This window comes from Capricornis sumatraensis, chromosome 10, assembly GCF_032405125.1.
Source record: "Capricornis sumatraensis isolate serow.1 chromosome 10, serow.2, whole genome shotgun sequence".
Classification (NCBI taxonomy): domain Eukaryota; kingdom Metazoa; phylum Chordata; class Mammalia; order Artiodactyla; family Bovidae; genus Capricornis; species Capricornis sumatraensis.
This window is the reverse complement of record NC_091078.1, coordinates 60,141,895-60,157,305: the sequence shown is the minus strand read 5'-3', so window position 1 is coordinate 60,157,305 and position 15,411 is coordinate 60,141,895. Positions and strand designations below refer to the sequence as shown.

The window sequence follows — 15,411 nt, the reverse complement described above, 5'->3', positions numbered from 1 at the left end:
TTACTGGCACACAGACACACAGATCTGCTCTCTAATCCTCAAACACACCAAATGCGTTCCTACCTTTGAGCCTTTGTAGCAGCTGCTCTCTCTGCACTAATGCTCCTGTGCCAGAGCTCACATGGTCGATTCAAATACCACCTCCTTGGACAGGCCTTACCCGACTGCTCAAAGCAGCCACCTAGTCCCTCAGATCAGCCTATTTCAATTCTCTCTACAGCCCTTATTATGCCATGTTTGGTCATCTCTTTGCTGTTTAAAGACTGTATGTATGCTCCATGAGAGAAATTGACCACTTATCACCATGTCCCCACTACCTTGAACAGTGCCTGGTCCATCATAGATGTTCAAAATATATTTCCTCAGCTCAGTAACCTAAGGGATTTCCCATTTACAGGCTAAAAAAATGGAGGACCCAAAGAGAAGTGGCTTACCAAGTTCACAGGACTACTAAATGGCAGCACTTGATTGAAATCCATGCCACTGAAACCACCAACACTATGCTTGCTTGGGTTACTTCACTGCTTCCACACATTAAAATGACAGTAAGTTTTTTGTCATTTTCTTCTCTGTCTAGTGATCCTCCACTGTCCTTGGTTTTTAAATCTCTACCAAGTCCTATGGAAGGCAATTTGACAACATCTATTTGGGGATTTATCCTATAGGTAAGTTCATGTATGTGGAAAATTACATATACGCAATGTTTTTTCATTTCAGTGTTGTGATAGTGAAAGTTTAGAATTAACTTAAAGGTTCATGGGGGTGTGTATGTTTTCACAGTGGGCACGGACCCACAGTAGAGTAGTATACAGCCCTGAAAAGTGAGAGAGCGCTTCCAGCTCTGACTAGAAGTTTATCTAATGGAAAGTATTACATTAAAAGAAAGGTGGGATACAACAGAAGTATATGTCTTTCATTTAAGTTCCCCCAAGAGCTGAATCCCTCATGTCTTTCAGATATCAACTCCTCGATGAAAAGAACAAAATACAAATCAATAACAGTGTGGTTTCCATCATTTGAACTTATTTTATTGGTATTCATCAGCAAATAAAATTTTATTGTTGATTTTGGATGCATTACAATACACTTTTTGGTAGTGGTTGCACAATGTTGATCATTTATTAACTATACTAAATTCTGCAACCTCTGAATTGCTGAATTTTACACGGGTATTTCCTTTGTGATGATGAGTAGCTCCTCTCTCTGAATACATAAAATGGTCCATTCCGTCCATGGTTTTCATATTCCTTTGTTATTCTACCTACTGCTTTAAAATACATTCAAATAAAAAGATATAAGTTCCGTGCAGTGAGTGCACACATACCACAGAGAGGAGAGTTGAAAACATAATTAACCAACACCCTCATGGTCAGAGAATAAATAGTCTGAAATCATGGGACTGAAGCTTGCTCCTGGGAACTTTCTCAAAGTATCTTCTGTGGACAAAAGTTCACACTCACTCAATTGAAGGATACATCTTTTGCCAAGGAGGTGGGAGAAAAAGGGAATGGGGGCTGCAAAATGATGATTTTACTTGCATAAGATGTTATCCTTCCATAAACATCTGGAACAAATGGCCACAGAGCACCGTGATGTGCAGTCCCCAGCTCAGAATAAATAAATGATCTGCTTGGACTGGAAAGCCACAGACACACTGTGACCAAGCTGGATAGGACAGAGAATGTTTGTTTAAAATACAGCACACACAAATAATAAATAAAAGTTTGAAACTTAGTGGATGACAGGGATGGGACCAGGCTCCCTGTTTGTTCATGGTTCTTCTCACAACACCTCTACCTTTTCCTAAGGATGGAAAGTGGCACAAGGACATGAAGGGCTTTTCTAGGAGCACTCTTCTGAAACAAGAGGGCAAAACACGTGGGTATCGAATGGCTGCAGCAGAAGACCACAGGAGGGAGAATATGCTCAAGGGTGTCGGGTCTAGAGTAAAGACCAGAACCAACGGACCACCAAAGCCTTGTTTCTCCGTGAACTGGTTTGGTGTTACCTTTGGCTGTGTTTCTACTCTTTCACTGTTGACAAGTTTCATTCACCACCTTTCCCCCGATCCCTTTTCCTTAAGGTCCTATTGGTAAAGTCACATTGGGTCTGGTCTTAATCAACTGGTTGTGACACTGGGTCCCAGAAATAAGCTGCTATCTCACTAGCTGCTTGGTGTGTCTGAAACTTGTATTTTTGTGTCACAGAACCATAGAGAGAACATTTTACTGCGGCTTCCCATCTAGTACCATTACTCCCCTGCATATATTAAAAAAAAAAAAAAAACGGAAAAAGTAAATCACACAGAACACACAGGGGCTGCCAAATGGTGCAGGAGTGTAAATACATTCTCTTTCAGGTCAGACATCTGGCCTGACAGTGGATTACAAAACATGGAAGGATGACTTCGCATTGAAGGCATAAGAAGGAAAAGTCACAGGTCAAAAAAAAGAAGCAACCGTCCGTTGGGGCCGAGCAGTGAAGGTCTTAAAGAAGCTGGGACCCCAGAAAGAAAGAACAACTAACTCTTCCATCGTGAAAGCTACGGCAACTGCACGTGGCTGCGGACGGAGGCCCCTTACGCTCTTACGGGACGGGAGAGGTGGGGTGCCCAGTGACGCCGGTGTGGCAGAACCACTGTGCCACCTGACAGCTCAGGATGTGTGGCTCTGGCAGGCAGCCACAAATTCACTGGTTTCCTATCCATGGGATAAGAAAGAACACACTTGCGGGTTTCAGTGCTTCTCAAAGGAAAGAAGAAGGAAAGACACCCGGCTGCTCCTGCCCTCGCCCACCAGCATAGGCTAGGTCCTCAAGAGAGTGATGTCCCTGCTGGGGCGTTTCCTGCAGGATCTGAAGGAAGGGCAGGGCGGATACAGGTCTCCAAGTCCTATGTACACATTTTACAGAGTCTCCACTCTGCCCCCATTAGGCACGAGGTTGATTTGTCTAGCTCAGGAGGGGATGGACAGAGGAGGGCAGAGGGAGTGTGCGCAGGGCACGGGGAGGAGAGGGAGGCGGGAGCCAGCCTGGTCTCCTCTAGGGGAAGGGCCTCTTCCCAGCCTCACCGTAAGCTAGTTTGTTTGGGGAGCTTAGCACCCATCAAGATGCCCGAGGTGAGCGTCACAGGGGCTTTCATCTGCATGCTGGACCCCACCATGGTGGGGAAGCTGCGGTTCCGTCGGATGCCGCTGTTGAGCTGGAGCCCACCGATGGCACTGGTGACGGTGGGGCATCCGAGGGGCAGGCCTTCGGGTACCAGGCCTCTTGGGACAAGGGCCTGCGCAGGGCCTGGGGGCCCACAGAGGAGAGGTCCTTGGTCCTCAGTCAAGGTGGGGACGTGGGCTCGCCCTGAGTTCACCACTTTGGCCACGCCAAACCTCCTGACTTTGTCCACGAGGTTGAGGTTGGAGACAGACACGTCGGTTTGGCTTTCACTGCTCCGGACCGCCTTCTTCTCCCTCACCTCCCTCAGGATGGAGCTGGCTGGCTTGGAAGCCAGGAAGTTGTCGTAGGGAGGGCTTGTGCACTTGAACTCAAAGGAAGGTGGAGAAGATGTGGGCGTCTGCATAGGTGAGTTTGGTGGTGTGGAGGGGATCACGGCCATCCTGGGGGTATAGGAGTGCAGGAGGGTGCCCCGACCGGCCCTGTCCCAGCTCTGGGGGTCATATACAGCCGCAGAAATGCCCCGCTCCTTTAGCAGCCACACCAGCCCCAGGGACGTGCTCATCGTGGTCGTGGACTCACGGACGTTAGTGAAGGATTCGGCCAGGCTCAGTCTCCGGGGAGTGCATGGTGTGGCCACTGGTGTGGATTTCAAGTGGCTGGCGCTGCCACAAGCCGGAGTTGGGGCTGAGTTAAGGCTGATAAGAAAACACAACAGGTCATTGATCAGAAAATGCCCAGGAGAACTAAGGAAAGGGTCTGGGCCAGCCTCCTGAAGGGACGAAGGGCAGGCCTGGGACATACTGAGGGGACTCCTCCAACCCAGGCTCCCTGGATGCCTCTTTTCATGTCTGATCCTCCCTCTCATCTGTAGAGGCCATGGAGTCTCTGAATCGGGGCGGGGGGAGGTTTACATCAACAGGAAGCTGCACTTGATTCCCTTCTCTCAGCCCCAGAGGGTGAGTACAACTGTTGCCTTTGCAAGTGAGGAGATTAGGCTCAGATTAGGTGACTTACTCAACGTCACACTCAGCTACTCAGTGGAAGATCCTGGATTCGAACCCAAGTCTGAATGAACCCAAAGATAAGACAGAAAGCCCTGTAGCAGAGAGGCGCTCTGTCTCTACCAATTCCCTCAAATTCCTGCACTCCTTCCAGGTACCCATTTCCTTGAGGTAAGATGTTAACCAGGGCTCTGGGGTATGAGAGTTGATTCTGGGTGTGGCTGAAGCAAGTGGGACACCTTGGTAGAGGGCCCCCGGGTAATGGGGAGACTGAGGCTGGAAGGTGCACATCAAGTCAGCAGCAGATCCCAGGCTCCTGACTCCCACTGCAGGACTGTTTCCTCTGCTCCCTGCTGCCCTTCAGTACTCTTCCCATGGGTGCTACGTCCACCTTGATGAGTGGAGACAGGGGAACAGATGGAGCCATGTCATGTATCATCAGACCTTCATCTAAAGAGCCACCTAGAAAAAGGCCCACTGGGTGGTGCAACCTGGTTACTATAGGAAAGTGGAGAGATTCCTCTGTCCACTTATATATGACTGAGGGCCCACTATATTGTAGAAGCTGGGATTCAGCAGTCAGGAGAGTCAGGGCAGAAAGTGTATTTTTACACTGCCCTTTTTTAAGGGCAGCTGTGGGAAATGCATTGCTGTCTGCCTGGAAACCAGAAGAGGCCCTCTTCACACAACTGCTACAGGGATGGAGTGAGGCACCCCCCTACCCCAGGCACGGAGGCCCTAAGCTGTTGCTGGATGAGCAGCTGAGGGGCACAGAAACATCCCTCCTGACGGTCTCATAAGACCTGCCCTGGCACCTACCTAAGGATATAGCAGGGGCTTCGAGTGCCCCTGGGAACAGGCAGCTGGGTGGTCCCCAGGAACTGGGGGATAGAGCCCCCTCTCCCCAGCCTGGCAAGGGACGGGCCACATAGCTTGGACAAAGCACCAACTTAGGGAAAGAGGAGGAAGGGGACAGGCTCTGGGGCAGATCCCCAGAATGAGTGGAGCAGGGACCCCTCCTGTGGGAGGACAGGTCAAAAGCCAAGTACAAGCTGCGGCGTCATTTGGCTCCACACTCAGGTGACCTCACCGCTGGTCAGTCTATATATGGTGAGGAACCCAGAATAGGCCCGTCTCACACAAGCTCGGGAGAGGGGATGCTGGTGGGTGGGGACCACAGGATTAGAAACCACAGCAGATCCTGAAGCCTAAAAAGTGGGTCTTCAAAAGGCACAGGCGGATTTCTACAAAACTGATCTACAAGCAATCGAGGGCAAAAAAAACCTGTACTTGGTCACAGAATCACTTCTAGAGGGATTTTCCATTTTTGTTTCAGGCTGCCATTCTTTCAAACTCAGGCAAAAAGCCTTCTGCTACTTACTTCTCAGGCTTTTTCATCCCTGATGAGGCCATAAGGACTTAGAGAAGAAGGCCGGGGTGCAGTGTTGAGTCCTACAGCTACCATCAGAACAGTGCCAGGGCACCAGCCTCTCCCAAGGGGAAGCTCTGTCCATTGCTTTTCAACACAATCTCTTCGAACATAAAGCTGGGGGATGGGGAAGCCAGGTTCTCCAGAGACAGGAAGGGAGATGGAGATAAGCTAAAATTTAGAGATCCCCTTCCGGTAAGAACTTTGGTTAGACCTGTATTAGTGTTGGCACTTGGCTTGACTGGGGTGTTTAGACAGGTTAGGGGTATCTGCTGTCAAGGCCGAATTAGCCAGGCACAACCACAGAGACACATCCACGCCCACGTTGCGGGTTAGTGGCGGCCACACGTGCACACACAGCTCCTTCACAGGGCCCTGCCAGGCAGGCCCTGCTGGCGGTGTGCTCACCCCCTGCCTTGCCCGTGGGCTCACTCTCTGCCCTACATCTGCTCTCAGCTCAACAGGGCCTGGGGCTGCTTCGTCGTCCTCCTCACATGACCTGTGGAGAATTATTCATAGTTGAAGGTGCTCCTTGGGGTGGCTGCTCCCTCTGAGCTGGCCCAATTCGCCTCCCTCCTATGAGATACTTTCCACTCACCCTGGCACCTCGCACCACAGAGAAAATGGCTGAGGGGGGTCACACCCCCATGTTGCGGGAGACCGTTTTCCCTTTCACCAGAAGCTCTGGGAGGCCTGAAATCCAGTCAAGCAGACCCTTCCCCCGACCCCGCCAAGGCCATACAAGTCCTCTTGTCAGATGGTGCCAACTTCTTGGAGGCACCCAAGGGAAATGGACCATACCAAGCATGTGACTGTTCAAGTTTCATCATTTCAGTTGTTACAGTGTGGCTGTGATGCATGCATGGTTCCTGGGGCCATTTCCAGAGGCATAAGGGCTACCACAGGGTTCAGTAACTCCATTCTGTGAAAGAACGTGTTCTACTGGCAAATTTGGGGGCAAAAAGCCAACAGACTTGGCCTTAGAGCCTGCGGTAGTGCCCTGAACTTCAGCTGGTTGAGGCAGGGCCTAAGAATCTTTCATGGCCAAGAAGAAGGCAACTTAAAGTGGGTCCAGGTCTCTCTATTCTGTGCTGGATATGAATCAATAGGGGTCTTGATTTGAAAAAAGAGATGGGACTTGAACAGGTGAGAGATGCTTCCACTGGCTGGAGTTGGTTTTGAACAACCCTCTTTCTGCTTCAGCTTTCCTTGACATTAAGTCTGGCAGGGAGTGTTCCCATCTCACCCCACCCTGCCCACCCCGCGGCTGGGTCCCTTACCTTGGTGTGACCCGCGTGAGCTCGTCTGAAGGATGCAGGATGCGGCAGGTGGTGAAGGTGAAGGTGGAGTTGGTCTGTGACATGCACTTCCCAGGGTGGTGGGCTAAATTGGGGGGAGGGGAGGAACAAAATATAGTCCTTGCATCCAAGTACTCCCACGAGAAAAGTCAGAGTCCCGCATGGCCCTCGACAGATGCAAGAAGCGATGAGCTACCTTGTAAACTGGATCTGGGCGAGGAAGGTGAAACGCGAATGTTCTGGGTCGAAGGTGGTCCCTCAAAAACCACACTTTTGAGCACTGGCATGCAGAGCATCGAATTCCAGCTTCCAACCCAATCCAGACAGGGTTTCCCATCAGCGTTCTTTGGCCAGTAGTGGATCCAGTTTGCAGGGCCAAAGAGCCTTTGGGGGTAAATTTGGGTTCCCTCCTCAGAGATTTGAACCGGCTTCCTTCTTTTGTTGCTTTACTTTTCTTTTCATTGGCAGATAGGTGCCAAGCTCTGCCAAGGGGAGGGGAGAGGTGCAGAGCAGGGAGGGGCACTTGCACCTAGAAACAGGGCAAGGCTCATGGGCTCCCTTTTCAGTTTACACAAAAAGGGGCTCGAGGAAGCTGGCTCCACTACTGCCTATCTGCGGTCGGCAGGGAGGGAGATGGGGCCTCAGCTGCCTCAGCAACAATGCTGCTGGCAAGAGTCCCAGGGCCCAGACTCTCTGCCAGGGCTGGGCTGACACACAGCACTATAAGCAGCATCAGTGCCCCTGAGCTGCTTTCTTGCCATTTCTAGGATGGCTGGTTTCTGATGAAAATGAGTAAGTTGTCCTCAACGTATTTCCTTTGAAAGCTCCAGAGTTGTTAAGGCAGCTGAAGACTAGGATCTGGAGCAAAGTAAATCACAGAAGCTTTACGACCATGCATCAGAAAACCGCAGGTGAGAAGTAGGAATAGAGTCTACAGGAGACATCATGATTGTAGAGGTCATCCTCATTCATAACTCAAATGTAAAAGGAAAAAATAAAAGGAAAAAAAAAGATGTTGCTCCCAATAGCATGCATGGTGAGGTCTAGGATCATCCCCCCTCCTCCCCACCAGCTCTACCCCTGCAGCCTCTCAGCCCCCAGAGACCTCCTGGGAGAAAAATGATTAGGATATTGGAGGCCATGAGCACGCTGAAGATTCAAAAGTCTGGAACAAGAATCTTCTAGCTCTTTATGGCAAGTTTTCTCTTGGATTTGACAAAAAGGAAATCAAACCAGAATAGATCGGTGCCCCAAACCTACAGATCCACACACAGGTGACTGTGTCTTTAAAAAAGAAAAAGGAAAAACAAGAAACTAGATGAAATTAAAAAAATATTGGAGACACACAAATTGAAGGCAGGCAGGACAAAGCCAAAGCACAAAAATGGTGGCAGTGACTCAGGAGCTGTGCAAGACTGGTTTGCCCTGATGGCTGTGGTCCAAGTCGTCTCTGTGTGTCAAGGAAGGCTCCGGTAGCCCCTGGCATGGCAGCCAGCACCACAGCCACAAGAGCAAACTCTCAGCCTCAAGGAGCTCCAGGCAAAGCAGGAGGGGTGTGGGAAACACATGTAAAAATAGCCTTAATGCATCTTTGCTTCTCAATCAAAAAAGTAATGGTTTAGGAACTCAGATAACTGAGAAATGACTGTGAGCAAAACAAAAACGGAAGAAGCTATGAAGAAAAGGCAACCAAACAATCACGATTCTCTAACTGCAATAAAGTCTAGAAACAAAAGCAACAGAAAACCTGAGAAAAGCATCCCAAATATCAGGCATGATGGGTTATTTGGGAGGGAGGGAAAAAAATGCAGTAAGTAGAAGTAATTAGGACAGAACAGTTATAAGAGAGAGAACATCTTAAAAAAAAAATCAAACAAAAGCAAGGCTGGATTTAAACTTAGAAGCATACTCCATTTAAATGCATGGCCAGAATATCAAATCAAAAGGTCACACACATTCACCTCCTCCTCCACCCCATTATGTATTGGATCTTCAATCGCAACAGCTAGTGTGAGATGGATATTTTAGACACCGTTGCATCAGCGGAAGCAAAACCCATCTTATGCAAATGGGTTTTGGGAATAGGAAAAGGCTGCTAAAATTCAGAGGTCATCATTCCCCTGAAGCGATGGACAGCTTGAGAAGACTGAGGTAAATCAATAAGAATCAAAAGTGCCAAAGCCAGAGGTTCAGCCCCTCTGCAATACCACTGGGACGCCTGGACCCGCCAGCTCTCTGAGTCACCACTGCCTGCCGGGCCGCTGCAGCGTCTCCCTTCCTTGGGACACAACACAGAGAGAGTGAGTCGCCACAGAGCCGTTAGGGGCTGATTCCTACAGTTCTGTGTACGGGATAGAGCATATTCCCAAAGCAGGAGGTGCTAACAGAGTCTTCAGGGCAGGGAGCAGGGGCTCAGGGAGAGGGCCCAGGCCCTACTGCACCCCAAAGCCCTGCCTTAGGTGCTGTGAGTTCACCTTGTGCTGTTCACATGAGGCCTCCAAGGACAGGGTTTCCTGGATTTAATGCTCTGACTTCCTACTTAAATCCTCCTTTTTCTCAGTCTGATTGGAGGATCGCAGTGTTGTGAGCTAGAAGTACAAACACTGACAAATACTTTCATCAAGTATTTTATTTAGGAATGAACTTGCATTTCTCCCCCTCTCCTCCCCCAAGCCCCTAATCCTTTATTATTTTTATTTGTTCTTCCTCCTCCAGGTTCTGAAACTGGTACAAAATCCTAACCTATCAAAGGGAACTTTTACACTTAGGTAACCCTTGATTATTCAAGATTGTCTCTGCATGAATTTTTCTGGGGGAAAAAAATTCTGTGATGAGTCCATGTGGGAAAAACTCCATAAACTTTTGTTTGCCCTGTGTTTCATCATTAACATAAATGCTGTTTGGGACTAATGTAGCTTTAACTGGTGTTTTTCTCTGAGGAGTAGGGAAACAAAGGCAGTTTTAGATAGAGCAGAACCGCTTTTTATCTTTTCTTTTTTAAAAAAAAGAAGATAAAAGTGATTTAAAACTACACAGTGTTACAAGATGATATTTGAAAGCCCTTAGTACCAGGCTTAACATGGGCCTGTAACTCTTTTTCTCTGCTTCTTATGCATTTCTTCTACACACACAGCCCCCATCTACAGTTTGAAAGACCCAGGAGTCCCCAGTGCAGACATTCAGCCCATCGGTTCCGGGAAGGTTTCTAGCACAGAGACTGAAAACCACATCACAAGATCTTATTCTGGCTTCTGTACAACTTTTGGTTCCTGCAAAACTTAAACAAATGAAAAGTTTAGTGGACCCACCGTACCACATTGTCTACTCTGTTTTATCTAAAGAGTGACTTAACAGAGGAATAATCTCATGGCGTGGCAGACAGAACCAGAAATTCTTTCAAGTGGTTTCTGGGGTATCTTCAGAAGATAAAGTGACTTTTTGGAAAAAAAGTCAAAAGTGCAAATGTAAAAATCTCTTTGGAGTCTTAAGATGCCAACAGAGCTGGATCCTGTGCCCTCTTGCCTTCTTGTTTGTCCTGTGGCAACCACCGACATGTGTGGGGAGCTGGCCTGGCTAAGTTGGCCCAAGTTCATCCAGCTGGTGCTCCTGGAGCCAGTCCAAAGGTGCACTTCTCCAGGGCATCGCTAGGTGGTACAACTGGACAGCAAACCTGAAACTCGGTTCCCAACCACGTGCTCCCTCAAGGCCCCTTCACTTTAGAAAAGGCTGAGTGCAAATACCCACTCAGCAGGCCACGTGGATGCCCTTCCCAGCACTAGAGCACTCTCCTGTGGTTTTCAGACATGAGGTTCCTAGAGAAAGCGCTTCCAGAAAGCAGGCTTATTCTGGAAATTTTAAGTAGGGTTGACTCCATGCTGTTTGAGACAAGTCAATAAAGCAATTCTTCATTCATTTTTCCACTTCAGGCTGCACTGGCCTGTTTTGCTGTGGTGTAGTATACACTTTGATGCAAGAGCACAGGACTTCCTTAACACCTCCTAACACAGGGGTGCGAGCAGATCCTGGTTCTGTCCACCGTGACCAAACTCCTCTAACTGCTACACACCAGGGCAAGGTTGAAAAGTCTGGCCATCTGAGTGGGAACTCCCTCAGCTCTCTAGGCAGAGACAAGAAGGAACATTCCCAGACCCAGTGGTCTGTGAATTGAATGTACCAGACTTTTCCTTCCAGATTCTTCAGGTCCCCATGGCCAGCGTTCCCTCACAAGCCCCTTTGGGTCCTGCTTCCCCAGTGGGACTGACAAGTGTGAGAGAATGCCCACTGGAGGCTTTGTTCACACCAGCCCGGCCCCAGAGGAGGCTGGAGTGACACCCAGTTCCTTAATCGTCTGCTTCTTTCAGCTGTTCCCTTCCCTTCAAGGAGCTCGCCTGAGCAGAGCCTGTGCCTGTGTCACAAATAAGAAAGCTACAAAGGAAGCTAGTTCTTGGCTTTTGCTTCTGAGGGGCTGAAGACCTGCACCTTCAGGGATTTCCAAGGGTACTTTTGACCAAATGAGATGTTTACTTTCAACACTAACTTTAGGACCTCAGCCCCAAAGACAATACAGCTCTACTGCAGAACCACTGCCAAGTAGGCTGCCATGATGTGTAGGAGTCTGTTTTAGGACATTTCTCCCACTGGAAATGGTCTCCATGTGTATGAGTATTAAATAAGCTGACCTTTACTTTCTTCCATGTTGCTTTAATTCCTCCTCTGTCTTCCCTTTAAGAATCAAGGCATCCAGGTAATTCAATTGGACTGTCCATCCAAACTACCATCTGCTGACCTAACTGTGTGATTTTATACTCTAATCTTTAACCTTTACCACATGCAGGCTCTTCGCTACACATAAATACCTAAAATTCAAAACACTGACAGTATGAGATTATTTCTGATAAAAGTACACTTTATGAATTAAAACAAAATGTTACTGAAATAAAGTAAAACTAATAATCTAAAAGTTGTTTATCATAATCCATTTTAATCATCTAAATTATTTACAAATATAACAAGAATTCATCCTTTTTAAAGACATGATATTATAAAAATTAAATAATGATACAATAATACATTAAAATATATTAATAAATATTTTTCAGCACTCAAAATGTTTTCTCCATGAGAGAGCAGGCTCTAGACAAAACTGCCTAATATACAAGTTTTCCCAATTTCCTCCCATAATACCAGTTGTTAGAAAAGAAAGGTTAATCACCTTCTGTCTTCAAAGGTTCTCCCTACTAAGTCTTCCCAGGGAGATGGCAGCTCCTGGAATTGTGCTGTTTGGCAACAGGAAAGGGGAGACCAAGGCAGAAAGCAGGCCAGCCTGAGGACAAATCCCAGAGGATACCCCAGGCCTCCCTATGGAAGCTTATCTGTCTGCCCATGACTCCACGATTATGTGCATAATGTCACTCAGGGCCCCTGGGATGATTTACATCAAGTGATGTGCTTCTTATGTTCCAAGAATCAAAATGGTCCCATAATTCCCCACCGAGGAAAAAGAGCCAAATCATTAGCCATGCCTTTCCCTCCTGCACAGAACTTTTGACACACCTTACTCAGAAAACAATCTCAGGAGAACCCTTGTCTAGATGATCAGGCCTTCTCTAAATTCCCTGCAGCAATCTAACTCATTTTGGCTACACACTTCCAATGTGATCCCTCTACAGTTTCCACTGGAGGTTTGTGTGCTCTTCTCAAGAGTTGTTGGGTTGGATTTGTTCCAGGTTAGAGGAAGGAGGGAAGAAGCAACAGATGTGCCTTTGTGTGTGGTTAGGAAAGTGGTCAGGACTTAGCTCTTCACACCTGGTCCCCTTGCCCTCGCTGTCCTCAGAGGGATATTCTTAGCTGACTTGGTAAGCTTTATTCCTTCTCTACAATTTTTCAAAGATGAACCTAATGGTGCTTCTTTAAACTCACAGCATTCACTTCTATTTCACCTGTCAGGCTGCAGGGAAGGGTCACCACATTTGACACAATGCCTGCTGCTTCAGTCACAAAATCAGCAGACACAGTGTCTCCTGCACCACTGTCTGCCTTCCAGAAGGGCACCAATGCTGATGACAAAAGGAGGTAACAATACCTAAGCTGGTTTCCTCTTTGTGAGAAGATCCTAAATAATAAACATTTTCATTCCATTGCAAGCTTAATCTGGTAACTTAATGGCTAAAAAATAAAAATAAACCTAGGTGTTAAACAATCTTTTTTACTTGATGATACCTTAAGTTTATGTCAAAGCAATAAAAATTAAAAAAATTTTTGGCCACAGGGGTGTGAACTCACCCAGGGGATGGGAGACACCACCACGAACCTCAGCTCTCACCTGCTCTGTACTATATGTGGAGTGTTGTACCGTCCATGAATGAAAATTGTCAGTCACAAAGATGAATGTGCTCTTCTGAAACCTGGTGACTTGGAAATGTCATTAGGATGATGACATTGGGTTAATTCCTCTTTGTCTGGGTCTCTCCCCCTCAGCCCAAGAAATGACGAGGTCCAGGAAGTCTGGGTAAATAGTAACCCATGTGATCCTGTGATCCCAGGGCCCCGAGCACAAAGCTTTGCATCCCAGTGACCCCTAGGATGTGTAATTCTGCAAACTCATGGTCATAACTTTAATATTGGGGGAGAGGGAGTGGGCGGGGAGAACACAGAGATCAGGCAGGGCTCTTTTCCAGATTCATCTAGAATTCTCTCTCTAAAAAAGCTTACTAACATCCTCTTAGGGTTTGCTGGATTAAGGAGAATTGCTAAAGCACTTTTAAAAAATCCACTTTGAACACATGTATAAATTGGAATGAAAACACACATATCTTCACTACAGTTAGGAAATGAACAGGCTGATTTCTGAAGTGCTGTCTGAAATCCTGAACACTTTCTGGGCTTCTTCCAATTTTAATGTATCATGCAGGTAACACATTCTCTCATTAACCTTCTGAACATTCCAGCACTCAAAATTTCCCCTAAAATTGCCCAGCTCAGCTCAGTTTGGAGGTCATCAGGGAACTCGAGAAGCTGCCCCTTAGATGTGGGAAGCAACCCAGAACAGAAATGGGGAGCTGATGCTCAGGGTTAGGGGGGGAATGACGTGGCAATAATCCACTTCTTTTTTAGCAGCCTTTCCTGCTCCCCTTCAAGAGCCTGCTGGGCCATGCACCTCCAAGATGGGCAAGGAGCCGCACCCATTTGTTACAAAAGGAGGCATCAGACTCTATTAAAAAACGGAACCCCATGATGGGAATGCTTTCATCATCACCCACACAGACGAGCAGAAGCTACAGACAGAGAGCTACTACGGATGGTGCTCGAAACGGAAGTGAGAATGGCCTGGAACTCTGCCTCTGGTAGAGGTGCCAGGTTTACAGGACTGATGGCGGTGCCCTCACCAGACCCCTCCTCCTCCTCCTCCTCGGCCGCTGGCGGCTCCTGCATCTCCTCTGGGAAAGCCTGAGGCCGGCTTGGGTAACTTCTGCTGCCTGAGACAGTCACACGTGCTCGGGACCTCTCACCTGAGGTCTCTGGGTGCTGAACTGGCGTGGAGGTAGCTAGGCCTGGGAGGGAAATGTGGTCACCTGTGTCGTCTTCTTCAAAGTCGTTAAGGCAGTATACTTCGTCCAGGTCAACATCCAGTGTCCTGAAGCCCTTGGTGACCACACCAGGCCGGGGGTCCAGAATGCCCCCGAGGTGAGGCTGGGCCAACTGCTGCCAGTGGTGAAGGGTGGCAGAACCTTGCAAGGAGAAAGGGCAGGGGGGAAGGGGGTGACAGGGAGAAAAGAGGGTTAGGACTGGAGTCTAAGCTGATGGCTCTTCACCACCCTCCAGCACGGAGTGCGAACCCCGCGGGCCCTGGGCGCCGCAGGTGGACTCAGGGAGGGACACCCACGGACTTGCCTTGCCCCCCTCCTGCTGTGTGTCAGGCGCCAACCCCCTTCCATGCCCAGAAGGAGCACTAATCTCAGGGCAAAAATCCATTTTTTTTAACAAAGTAAAATCAACATCATACTATGTGTCAAGGATGTTGGGTGACAAACTCTTTATTTTAAGCAACTGATGTCAACCCCCAAATTCAACACAGAATCACTTTAGACATAGAAGAGGAAAAAATAAGCACGACAAGCACAGAAAGAGGTGTAGGGGGCAGGGGTAGATATGTGGATTCTATGCCAAGCACACAATACTGGGAATAGGGAAGACAGCAGAAACAGAATCAGATGATGTCAAACCAATTCTAGGCACCCACAACAAGAGAAAAGCAAAAACATACGATCATAGCACACGGATAAATGGTGGGCATGGCCGTTACCTCCTTTACCTAAGTTTCCTGTATGCTGCCAGCAACCTTGACAGGCTGCAGGTTTGGGGAGTGGGAACTGGCTTAAAGAGATGTGATTTAAGAACATGTAAGTCCACCCAGAGGTCTGAAGCAGAGGAGCTGATCTCCTCAATGACACCAGACCCTGGGACTCAGATGACGCGGTGTAAGGTCTGTAATAACACCAGAGCGTGTCCCTGAGGA

General features: G+C 48.0%; 1 protein-coding gene across 3 annotated transcripts in view; it reads right to left on the bottom strand.

The window, feature by feature from the left end:
• Positions 1-1,039: 1,039 nt before the first annotated feature.
• The window catches only part of TRAK1 (trafficking kinesin protein 1), a 103,953-nt gene continuing 89,581 nt past the window's right edge, over positions 1,040-15,411 (bottom strand). Inside the window, exons 14-16 of one of the 3 annotated variants that reach the window (XM_068982855.1) lie at positions 14,468-14,623; positions 6,879-6,981; positions 1,040-3,863 (exon numbers count right to left, since the gene is read on the bottom strand). In XM_068982855.1, coding sequence (XP_068838956.1) covers positions 3,065-3,863; positions 6,879-6,981; positions 14,468-14,623 — 1,058 coding nt within the window. In that variant the 3' untranslated portion in view covers positions 1,040-3,064. Of the gene's footprint in view, positions 3,864-6,878; positions 6,982-11,944; positions 14,624-15,411 lie in introns of those variants that run through there. The other 2 variants (XM_068982857.1, XM_068982858.1) reach the window with 2 other exon arrangements.